The sequence below is a fragment of the Myotis brandtii genome, unplaced genomic scaffold (assembly GCF_000412655.1).
Source record: "Myotis brandtii unplaced genomic scaffold, ASM41265v1 scaffold1460, whole genome shotgun sequence".
NCBI classification, from domain to species: Eukaryota; Metazoa; Chordata; class Mammalia; order Chiroptera; family Vespertilionidae; genus Myotis; species Myotis brandtii.
Genome location: NW_005355248.1, coordinates 824,684 through 840,813, shown reverse-complemented (window position 1 = coordinate 840,813; position 16,130 = coordinate 824,684). Strand labels below are relative to the sequence as shown.

The 16,130-nt window shown below is 52.1% G+C and overlaps 1 protein-coding gene across 2 annotated transcripts in view; it reads right to left on the bottom strand.

The window, feature by feature from the left end:
• The window catches only part of DPT (dermatopontin), a 53,743-nt gene that overhangs the window by 28,736 nt on the left and 8,877 nt on the right, over positions 1-16,130 (bottom strand). Inside the window, exons 2-3 of one of the 2 annotated variants that reach the window (XM_005861227.2) lie at positions 12,690-13,177; positions 340-465 (exon numbers count right to left, since the gene is read on the bottom strand). In XM_005861227.2, the coding sequence (XP_005861289.1) occupies positions 340-465; positions 12,690-12,994 (431 nt within the window). In that variant the 5' untranslated portion in view covers positions 12,995-13,177. Of the gene's footprint in view, positions 1-339; positions 466-12,689; positions 13,284-16,130 lie in introns of those variants that run through there. The other variant, XM_014535580.1, reaches the window with a different exon arrangement.

The following is a 16,130-nucleotide window of genomic DNA, read 5'->3' as shown; positions in this document are numbered from 1 at the left end:
GCCCCCCAGGCAGCAGCCAGGTGACTTCCTTGCTCTGTTGTTCTGTTTGTTTCTTTTTCTACCAAAAGAGGGTTGTAGGAGCATTGGGTTGGTGACCTGTGAGGCCCCTCCCAGTGTGAATGTTCTCCTAGACTTTTCATTGGTTGGTTGATCGGTTGATTGATTGGTTCATTCATTCACTCATTCATCCATCCATCCATTCTATATGCTAGCTGTTGCATTTGAAGTCTGTTTGTGACGGGCTTATCTGGAGGCAGAGACCTAGAGCAGAGCACCCCCCACCCCACGGTCCCCTTGAGCCCCAGGAATCAGGAGGGGCTGTGTTGGGCCCCAGCTCACCAGCAGGAATAGGGGCACCTCTTGCTATAGCGACAGCAGTAGAACTGCCACTCCCGATCCAGCACCGACTCGAAGTAGCGGCTCTGGAAGCCGGCCACCAGCCCGTTGTTGGAGCAAGTCTGGTACCTGGAGAGAAGGAAAAACCAGTGAACTAGCGACAGTGACATGCCAGCAGCCCCTTCCAGGCCCGGCTCCCATCGAGGCCGAGTCAGCGCTCTCTCACTGACCGGGATTCCTAACAATTTATTCCATTTTTATGCAAATAATAAAGACTTTCCTGTATTTGCAGAAATGACATATGCTCACCATTAAAATTCAAACGATTCAGCTTCTTTCAACTGAAGGAAATTGGGGGACGCTGCCCCTGATAGCCCTCAATGAATACATTGTTAGGTGGAAGAATGCATAAATGGGTGGATGGAGAGGCATCTAGAATTTACAAATGCAAGATTGTCTTATTATTCATGCCACTTAAAGTAAAAGATAATATACTTCATTTTGCTTGACTGTAAAGTTAAAAGAAGACCAAGAGAAAGGCAGTGAATGGGTGACCTTCACATGAACTTTTCTTCTGCTCAAGAGCAGAGCCTGGAGCCCGAGCACAGGGTGCCCCTTCCCTGGCCCCGAGCAGCAGGCAAAGCCCGCGGAGAGCGCTGGGCAGGGGCGGCCCGTGGGGAGCTGGGAACACACCCCAGGGGTTTCTACTTACCCAGGAGTCTCCTCGCTACCGACTCAAGTCTGAGTCTTCAGAGAAGGTCACCCCTGCTCCCTGGTCCACAGCCCTCCCTGCGGCCCATGAATTCTCACTGTGCTGCTCGGGCTGGGCTGCTGCGGGTCTAGGAATGGGCCCCCTGGATCGTCACAGCTCCTCCCTGACTAAGCGCTGGCTTCCAACAGTGTGCTCACTTCTTCCTTCTTCTGTCTCCAAACGACTCCCTCCTTCTCCTGCCCCAGTCCCACTGGTACGGTGATGTTTGCTACTTTTCCATGAGAAGAGGGTGCTGCTCTCAGGAGCCTGGGGGACCCGCCCCACCTGGCACATGAGGTCTCACAGCCCTTCCAGATGAACAGGCCTTCAGCCCTCTGGCTCTCAGTGCTCCTGCCCACCTGGCCATCAGCCTCGGCCCCTCTTGTGTGTGTCGCGGCCTGACTGACCGCTGCTGGAATGCAACCCTGTTTTCTAAGTAAAGTTAAGTTTCCAGAAAATACTGCACACAGGTAAAGTAAGAGGTGCCTGTGCTGATGGGTGGGAGGCGCCTTGCGGACATACAAATGTAAAGCCCCCTGTTTCTGGATCTCATTTTCAGTTCCTGGAAATGGTCTCGTGGATCCGACAAAACTAGACATTGAATATGTTTCCTGTCTCTGGCCAGAAAGCATCTCCTTTTCATTCAAGTATTGTTCATCTATTCATTCATACACCTGTACCTTCAAATATGCACTTAATCCTTCCTTCCTTCATTCTGCAGCACACTTTTCCCTGGCTGCTCTCTATCAATCGCTGTGCTTTCATGCTGAGAGGAGAATTGAGGGATGGGCTTGGTCCTCAGTCACCTGTGCACATGAGCCTGAGACGTCAGGGGAGCTCAGCTATAGATCAATATCGCAAATCAGGGTGTGCATCGAGGCCCCTGCCCTTGGATGGTCTAGTATCATTTGCGCTCTCATTGCTCACATCCCATCAGGAATATCTCCACCTGCTCGGAAAGGGCTGCGAGGGTCTGGATAGTGGGCAGTGGTCTATTCTGACCCTGTTCCAGCAGCGAGTGAGAGGGGAGGCCACAAAGCTCTCAGAGTGTCTCATGGGAGAAGGTGCACAAACTGGTGCTCTCCATGACCTTCCTCCTGTGTCCCTGCAATCCCACTATCCCTGCAGTCCCGCCATCCCTGCAGTCCCACCGTCCCTGCAGTCCCGCCATCCTTGCAGTATCCCAGGGTACCTCAGCAGGCAGCTGGCCCCACGGTCCTGTGTGGACCATGTGTGTGTCACCCTCTTGCACAGCATCTCAGATAACACTGCTCGTGAAGACTGGACACAGGCCTGGGCCTGAGAACATGTGGGGAGTTAGATAAGCGAACAGAACTCCCTCCCTGCTCTGGCCCTTGTACTGAGTCTGCCCTGGAGTTTGGTAGTGGCCAACACAATAAAATTATTCCTTCTAGAATGGATCTTTGAGGGGGTCTGTTTCCACACCCCACTATGTGGGAGCAGCATAGCAGAGCAGGTAAGAGTATGGACTACACTGCTGGACTGGAGCGCCAACCACTCCCGGCTGGGTCACTTTGGCAGGCTTCATGCCCTCTAATAGCCTCATTGTCTCATCTGTAAAATGGGGACAATAATAGCACATCTAAAGGCTAAGTGACCGACCATCCGTCAATGCAACCATCCAACTGACCGACCGGCCAGTACATATGACATGCACTGGCAACTTAAAAATAAACTCGCGCATGCATGATACATATAAAGCTCTCGCTGGTGCCAATTGCACACGTGTGTTTCGATCTGTCATTGTCCATCGTGACTTTGGTTGACACTTCTATTATAGAGAAAGGGAGAATAGTGATATTAAAATATTTCTTCTAATTAACTTCCTTTCAATGTGCACAAATCCATGCACCGGGCCACTAGTACTTAATAAGGTTATTTTGAAGACCAGACATACAATTCTGGAGACAGTGTCTTTTAAGGCTTAGTAAGTTCTCTATTATTGTGACTATAATTTTGTTTAGTCCACATGGACCATGCTCGTGAGTATGCTCTGTGAATGCCACCTTTGGCTCTCCGTCTGCAGTGAGTGGAGAACTGTGGACTCAGGGCTTTTCCTGAGAGGTGTTCCTTAAAACAAGCTCTCAGCGTTGTCTGTCTCAGGGGCTGACACACACCTGCTTTGTGACATAGATGCTCCAGTGTGACATGTGGCTCCCAGGAGACGGTGAAGTCCGTGAGGGGAAAAGATCTTCCGTCTGCATTCCCCACAGTGCCTGGCACTAGGGTCCAGCAAATGTTTAATGGAAGAATGAAAGAACGAGCGACTGATCCGGGCCTCGTCCATTATCAGAGGCAGAACTGACTTTGAGGAGCTCATCACTTGTGGAGAGTGGCTCCCAGGTGGCTAAGTGATACAGGCTGCGGGAGGTGCAGCAAGTAAACAAAGCTTGATCAGGTGCATGTAACTGAGTAGATTCGAAACCCACGAGAACTTTGTAAACATCTTGACCATGCCCTTACTTTGCCTTGTGGAATCTGGCTATAAAATAAAGACTCGGCTTGCAGGCCATGGCACTGTCTCTCTAATCAGCGGGTAGTGTCCCACCTAGCCCCAGCTTTATTCTCTTGTCTGTCTTCTTTAATCCTTCATCACCCCCCGCCCCCCACGAGGTTCACCCATGGCCGTGCTGGTGCAGCACAATCACTCAAATCCAGGAAGGGCCCTGAAACTCGCTCCAAGGGGTTTCCAGGGGCTCAGCGAGGGATCCATCTTCTCCCGCCACCTTCTCCCTCCGGACAAAGCCTTCCCTGGGACGAGGCTGCAGCATGAATACAGCTCCGGGCATTCTCTCCTCAGGTCCCCTCCCTTCCAATCAACCCCCACTTTTTTTAAAGCATCTTATTTAACAACACTCCCCTAAACATTCAGGCACCAGCTGCAGGATTGCACACACAGGCACCAGGCAGGCGAGAGCCGTGAGGGCACCTGTGAGTGGGAGGGGACTCAGGCAGCCGGAGGGGCTTGCACTGCTCACGTGATTCAAAGCCAAGTTTTAAAAGGAGCCCCTGTGGGGAGTCAGCAGATGTGTCCCAGCCCTACCTTAACGAGCCATGTGGGGTCTCACCTCAGGCACCATGAGGGCTCAGGGAAGTGAGGTCCAAGATAAGAAGGGCCAGGAGTCAAGCTCAGATTTTTCTGGGGCCAGAGCTCCCGTTCACGAGCTCTCAGGGAGCACAGAAGGCTGCCCTGAGATTGTCCTGCTTGTGGCCCACCCCTGGCCACGCTGTCTCCCTGTGTTCTGTGTTCCTCGTTGAGTCTGGGCTGTTGGTCAGGCCGAGGGATGGAGGCCAGGACTGTGTGTGCACACACTGGTTTTGTTGGTGAGGTCCTCCGGGGAATGATAGTCTCCCCTCCAGTTTCTGCTGGTCGCCATCCAAACACATCGAAAGCCCAAACTCTTAGCAAGTTCGGGGTGGTGCTGGGGCAGGCGTAGGATGGGGTGGAGGAAATCAGAGCCGTCTTGGTCAAGAGCTTGGTCGAGAGCTTTCCTAACCCCACAGGTGGGCGGGCTGCTCTCTTTCTCCAGCTCCACACACAGATGTGTCTGTGCCCAGAGCTGCTGGCCCATCCCCAACCCACTGCGGAGGTGGTGCAAGAGCAGCTTTGCCCATCGTCCAGCCCAGCGAGGGACCCCTGTGTGGGGGAGACCATGTTGCATAGCCTCCGTTACCCCTAAGGTTTCTCCCCCACCCGGCTTGATGAGAGCTTGAATTGCACTCAGATTCATTATTTTAAGGAATTCGTAGGCTGCTGTTAATTCTGTTTCCCTCAGAATAATACTCTGGGTTTCTTTCAGGCATGAAGAACTTGGCCCACAGTCTCAGGATGGTCGACTCTTTCGACACATGTTCATCGGAACCTCCTCTCTGCCCGGTGCTGTGCTTGGTCTGGAAGCCTTTCTTGAGACCTGTATGTGAGCAACGCCACGGTGACGCAGGGATTGGAGAGAAGTCGACTGGTACTGAAGACAGAGGCCAGAGTAAGAGGCCGGGGGTGGGGGGTGTAAGGGGAGTGACAACCCATAGAGACAAACCCAGCCTGGGGCAAGTCTGCCCAGTCTCGGGGCTCTGAAAATCCTGGATTCTGGTCTTGAGCTGAAAAAATGACTCCATGCCCATCTCATCCTTTCCGCTGACATGGATGCCACTTCTGCAAAATAAGGGCGACAATTCCTAGCCTGAGAGTTCCACGAGAAGGTTCAAGAGATGCTGTATGTCAAGTGTCAACCACAGAGCCCAGCACTAAACATGTTACTCCAAGGTGGGCGGAATAGTGGTTCTTATTATATTATCGTAAATAGTTATAATTAAATAGAAAGAGAAGCCACATCCTCGTCTCCCAAAGCCACTTTCTGCTGGGGCCTGCACAGGAATTGTCAAGGTCGAACCCTCCCAGTGGGACAACGGGCTGAGCCTCAGAAAGTAGCATCAGAGGATAAAACACCCGGAGGCCTTGCTTCTCGCGCGGTCTTTCTGCCTTGACCATCCAACTCATCCTGCTTTTCTTCCTCATGTCACAGTGTTATCCTCACACATGGCCTCTAACCTGCACTGTCACTGAACTTTCTAACCATGTGACGCGCAGGCGTTGTCCTCCTGCCCGTGGTGGGAGCTGAGCATCCCTGTGATAATGCTGCCTGGCGGGCACTCTGCTCGCCCCCCGCCCGCGTCTGGGTAAGAGCTCTGCTCCCTTCTCCATGTCCAGGCTTTAAGTCTGCTGTCTGTCTACCAGGTTTCAAGAGGGGGAAGCAGGAACAACCTGGATGGAAGGACAGAACAGGGCAGAGAGAAATACAAATTCTCCCAGCACCAGCTCCTGCCCCATGACGCGGGGGAGGCTGCCCGAAGGCCCCGGGAAGGTCCAGGCGATCTTGGGAGAGGTACGTAAGTGCCGAGAGCATCCCTGGCCGTGCAGGGCCGCAGGCTCAACCGCTGGAGCTCCTGGGCATCGATTATCCCAATCTTTGTTGAAACCAAGAGGTGTAACCCACCTCGGCCTCTCCCTGAAAATAGGAGAGCTGTTCAAGACACTCCTAATGCACACGTAATATTTATAGATCGTAACGGAATCGGGGGCCTACAATCCAGCAATTTGAATTTCCACTCCAGCCTAAGCCTTTCCAGTGCTGTCGTAGTTATCTCTTTGAGTTTCAGTTCCCACAGAGTCGTCATGCCGGAAGGTAAGCAGCTTTACCGAGAACTCACCATGTGCCAGGCCCTGTGTGTACATTCATTAATTTCACCAACAAAACAGTCGCACAAAACGGGCTCAGATAGTCCATTCTCCACCCCCAGCACCATTTGATACTCAGGACACTCGGGTTCGGAGAGGTCAGTAAGCCCCTGAAGGACACGGAGCAGTGATGCATACCTATCACCTCATTGGACCTCACAGTCACGGGGATGGGTCTTTGCAGAGGTAGCAACCTAGAGAGTTGACATGACTTGCCTACAGGGAGCAGTGGGGCTGCCTTTGGGAATTGCTCTGTTTGACTCAAAATTCATAATCTTTCCATTATGTCAGTACACAGTACCTCAAAGAAACACACACACACACACACACACACACACACACACACCACACACACACAAACACACACACACGCACACACACACGCGCATGCACACACAGAGGTATCCTGGCTCTGGCAGTCCCTAACTGATTGGGAAGATTGTGTCTGACAAGCACCCAGACAGGAACAAATCCCCTCAAATCCCCTTCTGGAGCCGAGAATCTCAGCCGTCCTCGCGGGCACAGCCAGGATCCATGTTTGCAGAGCTCCCCCAGGCAGCTGATTCCTGTCCTCAGGGGAGAGACTTAGAGGGGAGGCTGGCTGCTCTGCCACACTCAGCCTCCTGGTCCTCAGGGGTCACCCTACGTGCATGTGACGCCTTCTTTAGCGCGGCACCCACTGTGGGATCCAAGAGTAATAGTAACCTCTGCCTGCAGCGCTGTGGCCCCAGCCGCCCGCCTGGGCTCCGCAGGTTGTGCTGTGAGCAGGGACCCCAACACTTCTGAGTCGCGGCCCCTCGCCCCTTGTACCAAACACAGGGAAAACAGCAGTGCCTGCCCCCAGGACGGCTGCGAAGATCAAATGCGATTCGACTGTGAGTGACTGCAGAGACTGTATGTCCCTCATCGTCACTGCCCTGGGGTCTGGCAGTTTGAGAGAATAGCATCTGGGAGTGAACGAAGGGGCAGAGGAGCGCGTGAAGGAGGAATATTTAATGACTCTGAAGCACCACGGAAATGAGGGCTGGGGTACTAGCACCTCTAGTTAACGTGACAGTCCCCTGGTTTTCCAATGGCTTCGCTCTCTTGGCCTTAAATCCTAGTCTATGGGGAAAGGACCTTGCTCTGGGGTGAATTGGAGCCCCCTGCCACCCCTCCCCGCAGTGCAGAACCTGATTCTGTGACGCTCTGTTTGCATTAACTCCCAATATGCACCCCGCCGCTGGCATCCTTGTTTGCTTTTAAATCCTTTTATTTTGGAAAAGTTAAGATTCACAGATGTGTGAAGGTCATACAGGACCTGTGAACCTCCCCCTAGCTTCCCGCAGCGTCGGCCTTCACAGCTCGGGCGCCTGCACGCACATCCAGGAGTTAACGTGGACACCACTCAGCTCCAGGCTGGAATTAGACCCACTGGCTTTTCCACTAATGCCCCTTCTGCTCCAGGACACACACCGGGACACCACATGGCACTTAAGCCCTTATGATTTTGAAATAAGAGGTTTACTAGTGGAGTTTAAGCTCAGTGGGACAGTGAGATTTCAGGGCTCACAGAAACCTAATAACAGGATGCCAGCCATGCTCTGTGCACGGTTCAGAGGCTCTGGGGGTCTAACAAGCCCACCCCGCCCAGCGGCAAATGCAACAAGCAAGAGTGAGGTGTGAGCATAAAGCTGAGCCCTCATTGTAGACACTGGAACCCCAAGACCAAAGGCGTGGCAAAGTGGTGTCCCCGCAGGAGGATGGCAGGATGGGACCCCCTGAAGCTCCCGCTGGCCTGGTCTTCACTGTGCATTTGGGGGACCCGCCACGAGCCAGCATTATCCTACACACTGGGGGAGTATCCACACAGGGCGAATGAGACAGAGTTCCTAACTTCACCAGGCTTCTGCGTGGAAGGAGACAAACAGTATACAAAACCAAGCAGGACATAACAGGCAACCCCCAGGAAACATCAAGCAGGTGTGTATGGGGGGGTGTTGAGAGGAGGTGGCCTGGATAGAGGGCACCTGTCACTCTGCCTACACCTCGCCTTGGTCTCAGAGCTGCCATCGAATTGCCTCTGGTGATTCTCTAAAGCCCACGGGAAAGGCGGTGCCTTCAGACAGGACACGGTCCCTCCATCACTGAGTCCCTGGAAGCCGCTGGGCCAGTCAGCCTCCTCCAATCCTGGGTTCCCTGAGCCTGCCTTCCCGCCCGTGAGGGGCCAGGTGCCTGATTTATTTATTTATTTATTTATTTATTTATTTTTATTTATTCAATATTTACCAGTTTCTCTGGAGCAGATACCTGTTAGAACAGATTCATTGTGCTTGTTTTCAGCCTTGAAAATATAAGGAAATTTAACTATCTCTTTTTAAATTGAATTTATTGGAGTGACATCTACATATATAAAAGGTTAAGTGACTGATCATATGTATGTCCAACTGACCCACAGGCCAGTACATATGACGCGCACTGGCAATTTAAAAATAAACGTTGACTTGCACATGTGCGATACATATAAAGCTCTCTCTGGCTCCAATTGCATGAATGCTTTAATTTTATAATTCTATATTATATATACTATTTTGACATGTAATTTTTTGCAGTAATTACTGCACGAATCTTTCTTCTAATTAATTTCCTTTCAATGTGCATGAGTCTGTGCTCCGGGCCGCTAGTTGGTTAATGAAATCGTGTAGGTTCAGGGGTGCTATTCTATAACACATCACCTATGTGTTGCACTGTGTGTTCACCCCAAGTTAAGTCTCCTTGCATCACCGTTTATCGCCCCTGCACCCTCTTCGACCTTCCTCACCTCTTTCCCTCGGGCAGTCACCACACTGCGTCTGTGTCTATGAGGGTTTTGTTTTTGTTTTGATGGATCCCTTCATGGGCACTTAGTTTAGATCGGGGTTTATTTTAGGGCTCTGCTCTTTCTCCTGCGAGTGTCCCAGCAGCAGCCTAACAGCTTCTCAAGTGGTGCCACACCTTTCTTGTTTTCTGAAACGAGGAACCAACTGCCCACAGGCACAGGGCCACTTGGTGCTGGAAACGGGCTGTGAAGCTAGGTTTCCTGATTCTAAGACCAGAGCTTAACCTCCTAGAAAATTCCAGCCCCATCTTGTTCCACGCAGGTCCACATGTCCCACAGCCTGTGCCTCCCGAGTTAGAGAAGATTCCAGACAACTGCCGAGGCACATCTGGGACCCAGGAAAGCCTCCTGCCACGTCTGAGCTGAGCAGCCTGCACACTTCAGGATCCTGTCTCGGCCGAGCAGCTGAGGCAAGCAGCCACGTGGGCCCCTCAGCCACGTGGGCCCCTCAGACACGTGGGCCCCTCAGCCGCGTGGGTCCTGAGCCGCGTGGGCCACTCAGCTGTGTGGGCCCCTGAGCCGCGTGGGCCCTCAGCCACGTGGGGCTCTCAGCCAAGTGGGCCCCTCAGCCGTGTGGGCCCTCAGCCTCGGTGGAAGCACCATTAGAGCTCTGCCCACTCAGCCAGTGTCCTCAGCAAACCCTGTGCACTGTCGTCCAAGCTGAGAAAAGAGCAGTCAGACTGCCGGTCCCAGAAGGCTCCCCGCCTCCCGGTCCCTGAGCTCCGCTTGGCCCTGGAAACGCACTTGGATTTTTCTTGCTGGAGTTCGAGACTCCTCTCCCCTCTTAACATAAACCCCACAGGCTAATTTAGTTATACGAGGCAGCCAAATTGCACAGAATCGTCCGTTCTTCCCCCAGAACAGATTACGAGCCTGGACGGGAGAGATAATTGCTTCCCAGCCACTGAGCAGTCCGTCCCTCCAGACTTTCTACTGAGACTGGAGTCTGAAGTCAAAGCATTAATTATCTAAGAGACAAAGAGCCTGTGGGTGGCGGGTGTCCGTCCTGAGGGGCTGTTTCAGGTTTGTGCATTCTGTGCTCTGTGATTAGCGAGGGGGGCTCCCCAGGGAAGCAGGGGGACCCTCTAACTCTGCACATTCAACGTGAGGAGGGAGCGGAGGGGGAGGGAGAGCCTGCCAGACAGCGTCTCACTTGCCAAACGAAATGATGTTATCACCACTCCCTTTTCTGCAAGGCATTTGGGAGTTAATGACAAACCAGTCACAAGTTGTCAAGCTGAAAAGCAAACATCACTTGCCTTCTCTAAACAGAAGGACAAACAAGAACAGCAGAGGCAAGAAAGTCCAAGTGCCTGTCAGGGCCCAGCAGAGCCAGAGCGGGGGGGTGCCCTCCCAGGCCTGCGTCTGGACGTTCATTTTCCAAGTGAGCAGGCAGCTGACCCAAAGTCACCGGCAAATTGTCTTCTGAACCAGGATCCTGACCCAGGCCTCCTGACAGCACCCGGGTGCCTCCTTCGGGGGTGAGGAGCCATCTCTGGGCGCTGCTCTGCTGTGGCTCTAAGAGGGCCCCTCTCATAGGATACCCCTGGATGGGCGACTAGAGGGACAGTTTAACTAGCCTTCCCCAGGCTCCGTGCCAGTGACGGGCCCTGCTTCCGGGAGTCCCTGGAGATGCCAGTCTCTGAGGCAGGCAGTGGTCCAAAGGGGTTTCGGATAATTACGCCTGCTCACCACAGGCAGTGGGGTGGAGGAAGGCCCAGTAAACGGTCCCCCACCTTCCACTGCCTGTGTGACCCTTTCCCCACTCTTCCACCAGCTGGCTGAGCCCCTCCTCAGTCATGGTAACCAAGCTGGTCCTCAACCTTCCAGAGCTGCACTTGACTGTGACCTTGAGATCCTGGCCTCCCCAGGATGAAAACTGCGGCCTTGAGTCCAGTCCTGTAGCCCTGAGTCCAGCCCTGTGGCTCTGACCTTGTCCCACGGCCCTGACCGACCTTGTCCTGTGGCCCTGAGTCCAGCCCTGTGGCTCTGACCTTGTCTCATGGCCCTGACCTTGTCCTATGGCCCTGAGTGCAGTCCTGAGGCCCTGAGTCCAGTCCTGCAGTCCTGACCTTGTCCTGTGGCCTTGACCTTGTCCTGTGGACCTGAGTCCAGTCCTGTAGCCCTGAGTCCAGTCCTGCAGTCCTGACCTTGTCCCGTGGCTCTGACCTTGTCCCATGGCCCTGACCTTGTCCTGTAGCCCTGACCTTGTCCTGTGGCCCTGAGTCCAGCCCTGTGGTCCTGACCTTGTCCTATGGCCCTAAGTCCAGCCCTGTGGTCCTGACCTTGTCCCATGGCCCTGGCTCTGGGGCAGGCCACAGGCCCTCAGTGGCCCAGCACTGTGGTTAAGCACCAATGCTTTGGAGTTAAGACTCCTGGAACCCAAATCCTGGCTCTGCCACTTTCCAGCTGAGGAAACCCCTGATCTCTAGACCTCAGTCCATCCACCAAAATCACCTGCAGATTTGCTCTGAGCATTAAGTAAGAGAGTCGTGGTGCCTCTCAGGGTGCGCGCTCAGTAAACGGCCGCTGTGTGTATGACTCAGAGGTCCCCTCTCTTGCCTGGCTCCTCCCCCCATCGTCATCTCTCCCCCCCACCCCCCCGATGGCCCATCATATTCGGTCTGCTGGTAGTGTGACCCCCCCTCCCTGCAAGGGTGTTATGCTTGACCTCCCCCAAACCCACTGCACCACATGACATGTCAGCCAGGCTTCCTCCTCCCTGGGCAGGGTCCCCCACCCTCCATCCATCTGCACACCTGCCTCCATCCAGGTTGCCATGAGTAACCAGCCTCACACCTAGTAGCTACTAGGATGGGCTCCTGACTGAGCACGGGGCTGGGCCAGCCACACCCACAGCGAGTGAAGCACAGGCTGGGACCATGCCCGGGCCCTTGACTGAGGCAGAGAGCCCAGTCAGGTGGGAGCAGCAGCTCCCCTAGAAGCCTTTGGTGACCTGCTGTCCAGTCACGGACGGGGCAGGCCCTCCATCCCAGTAACTGAGAGCTCGTGTAACGGGGGAGCAGGGAGCCACGGTTTCACTTCTCTTTGCCCGGTTCTTGTCCCCTTGCCCCTACCCATTGCTCTACATCAGCGTTTCTCAATCTGTCTGGTGAGGGTCCAGTTGTCTATTTCCCCAAACTGCAGTGGACTACAGCCTGGCAAACCCACCCAGAGCTCCAGTGGCGAGGTTCCTGTAGTACTTGCCCAGGCTTCAGTGGGTGCTGTTACTGAGGGTCAGGCAGCCCCCAGGGGAGGGACATGCTGTGATAGTCCCAGGCCGAGTGCAGGGGGCGTCCCTTACCCAAGTGCAGGGTGTCCCTTACCCAAGTGCAGGGGGCGTCCCTTACCCAAGTGCAGGGGTGTCCCTTACCCAAGTGCAGGGGGTGTCCCTTACCCAAGTGCAGGGGCGTCCCTTACCCAAGTGCAGCTGGAGTTCCCTTACCCAAGCGCGGCCGGGCATCCCCTTGTCCCCTGCACCCCCTTACCATTCCATGCCGGCCCTGTTGATCTCCTCCCACCAGCACTCCGTAGGCTCCCCCAGGCTTTGGCTGGTGGGCATGCAGGCGTAGTTCCACTGTCTGTCTGAACCTTCCTTCTTGCTGAAGATGCTCCTCACGGCCACCACCACCTGCCCGTGGGGACACTGGTAGCTGAAGCCCTGCCGGTTCAGGTTCACCCACCCGTCGTCGCTGTAGTCGTGGTACTGTTGGTACGGGTACCCGTAGCCACCATACTGGCCCCAGGCCACAGCGACCAGGGGCAGAAACACCCACAGAAGAGCGAGGCTCATGCTGTCTGGGCTCCTGGCAAGAAGTGTCACCCCAGGTCTGCTGGGCCGGCCGTTTTATGCAGCTGCCGCCGACATGTGGCTTCCAGATGTGCGGGGCCGGCTCCAACTGCAATCCGTCATCGTCTCGGCAAAGCTCTGTGCGGCGCTGGCCTTAGTGCATCCAGCGCATTTTAAGGTGGAATTCTAGGAAAATGTCGGGAACACACAAATGGAAGGACCTCCTTGGAGAAAGAACAGACTTGCAGATGGATCATAAAAGCGAGGGCTTCACACTCCTTAGAAACACTCACCTGAGGAAGCAGTGCATTTGGCCCCTTCCCTCCCCTCCCCTCTCTCTGCCCCGCCGACCCCCACCAGCACGCCCTGGTATTTGTTCTTCCAAGTAGCCTCCCAGGACTGCACAGGTGTCTGGAGTAATTTCAAGCACCAAGAGGACCAAGGAAGGGACAGAGCCATGCGATCTGGGCAAGGCTGGATGGGCGTGGCCCCCTGGGCTCAGGGCTGCTCTGCTAATGCTCAAGTCACCTTCGGAAGGATGTGGGCCCGTGAGAGGCCAATGGACCATTATCTCTCAACACAACCCCCTTCCAAGCTGCCACACACACACCCAGCTCCCTAGGAACTGGGCTCCGCTCTCAAATACTTAATGAGTTTAATCTGAGTGAAGCCACTTTTTATCCTTCTGTGTGATTTCTTTTCCTTCACGTTAAGCATTCCCCCCGAGGTATGATATATCTTTTTAAATGTTTAGCATACAGTCATGCAATCAGCACCATAATAACACAGAGAACAATTCCATCAGCTACCCAAGCTCACTTATGCCCCTTGGTGGTCATATCGTCCTCCATACCCAGCCCCTGGTCACTCCTCATCTACTTCCTGTCACTATGGTCTTGCCTTTTCCAGAATGTCAAATCAATGGAATCGGACAATATGTAGTCTTTTGTGTCCAACTCCTCTCACATAGAAGAATGCTTTAGAGATCCATCCACATTGTTGCAGTTGGTTCTTCGTTCCTTCTGTGTTGAGCATATTGTATGGTGTGGCTGTATTACAGTTGTTAACCGTTTACCTGTTGAAAGACATTTGGGCTTTCCCAGTGTTTGGTAATTATGGATAAGGCTGCTAAAAACATCCATGTATGCATTTTTAATACTTAAACTTCATATATTTTTGTTTTACTGAGAAATAATTGTCATCCATTATTGTATAAGTTTAGGGCATATCACATGATGGTTTGATTTACGTATACGGTGAAATGGTTACCACAATAGGCTTAGCCAATATCCATGTTCTCATACCTATAAATATAAAAGGCTAATATGTAAAGTGTCCTCTCAGGAGTTCAACCGAGAGACCAGAAGTTCTATCGCTCGATATGATGTGCACTGACCACCAGGAGGTGGCACGGAATGAAGGAAGGCCCCAGCCAAGCAGCTGGAAGACCCCAATTGGCCCTGATCACCAGCCAGACCTAGGGACCCTACCCTGCACAAATTTTATGCACCAGGCTTTTAGTAGATACAATAAAAAGAAGAGAAAAGGGGGAAAAATTCCTCCCTGTGATGGGAAATGTTAGGATTTACTCTCTTAATAACTTTCCTATTCATCATTCAGCACTTAGCTATAGTCACCATTCTGTACATCAAGCATGTCAAACACGTATCCCATGGGCCACATGCCTTGTTTATTTGGCCCACTTTAACCTTTGAGTTTGATATGCTTGCTGTACATTACATCCCTAGTACTTATTTATCTTTTATATAATAACTGGATGTTTGTAACCCTTTGACCACTAAAATCTAAAAAAAAAGAGATCAGATGCATGGTTATCAGAAGCAGAGGGTTGGTGGAGGAGGATTAGAGGAACATGAACAGGCTTTTGTATGAACAAATTTTTATGTCATGTGGGCAAATACCTGGGAGCGGAATTGCTGGGTGATAAGGTAAGTGTATGTTTAACTTTTTAAGCAACTGTCTGAAATCTCTAGTGGCTGAGCCATTGTGTTTCCCTACCAAAATTGTCATAATTTCTTTTTAAATTTTAGTCATTTAAAAGTTAATAGTTTTTTTAAATGGTATTTCAATGAGGTTTTGGTTTGCATTTCCATAATGACTAATGATTTGGGGCATCTTTTCATGTGTGTCTGTTGGACAACTATATGTCTTTGGCTGTTCAATATTTTGAGTTTTTTGGGCATCTCCTAAGTCTGAATCATTTCCATTTTTCATCAGGGTTGTCCTTGAGGAAGTCTACTAATATAGTGGTGGTAGATTAATTACGGTCAAATCCCATTTCTCAAATGTCTCCCATCTCGAACAATTCAGTTCTTGACCAAATTGTTCATAGAAAAAATGTCGATGTCTCGATTGTCAAACCAAACTTCGGTTTTCAACCGGACAACGCTTTCTTCCTGATACCTCAGCATGACAAAAAATGTCTCTCAGGCAACAAAGGAGAGGATGCTTTTGTTGCTGGGAAATCAAGGATTAGCACAATTTAAAAACATAGAGACCATCAAGAACGCTAATGTTGCTAAGGGTGTGAAAGAAGCAATGGTCACAGGCAATGGACGAGGTAGAAAGTCTGTTGTTGACTTGGATAAAGGAGAAGCAGTGAGCAGATGACAGTGTTTCTGAGGCAGTGATGTGAGAACAAGCAAAGATGCTGCATGCTGGCCTGAGAGACACCCCTGGAATGAGCGCTGGAAATGAGTCCTGTGAGGCCGGTAGGGGTGGTTCCATCAATTTAAGAAAAGAAGTGTTTGTTCATAGATTAAACAGTCCATTAGACATGCACTGCATATAAGGAAGGTTAACAGGGAATCATTTGGGGGTATGGAATAGATTAATTCGATTTATATTATTTCTAATGGGAAAAATGGTTTGGCTTTTGAACAAATCGCTTCTCGAACAGCCTTCCTGAATGATTTGAGTTCGAGAACCGAGGTCCACTGTATCTTAAACTTTTGAGAAGCTGGTTAAAGTGCTGACTCTTGGGCTCCACTCCAGACCTACTAACTCAGACCGCAGAGGGATGCCCAGGTGTCTGCAATTAAAAAAAAAGGTTTCCAGGTGATTCTTATTCACACCAAAGTTTAAAAACTGATTTTCAAAGGGATTGTGGAACTGGGGT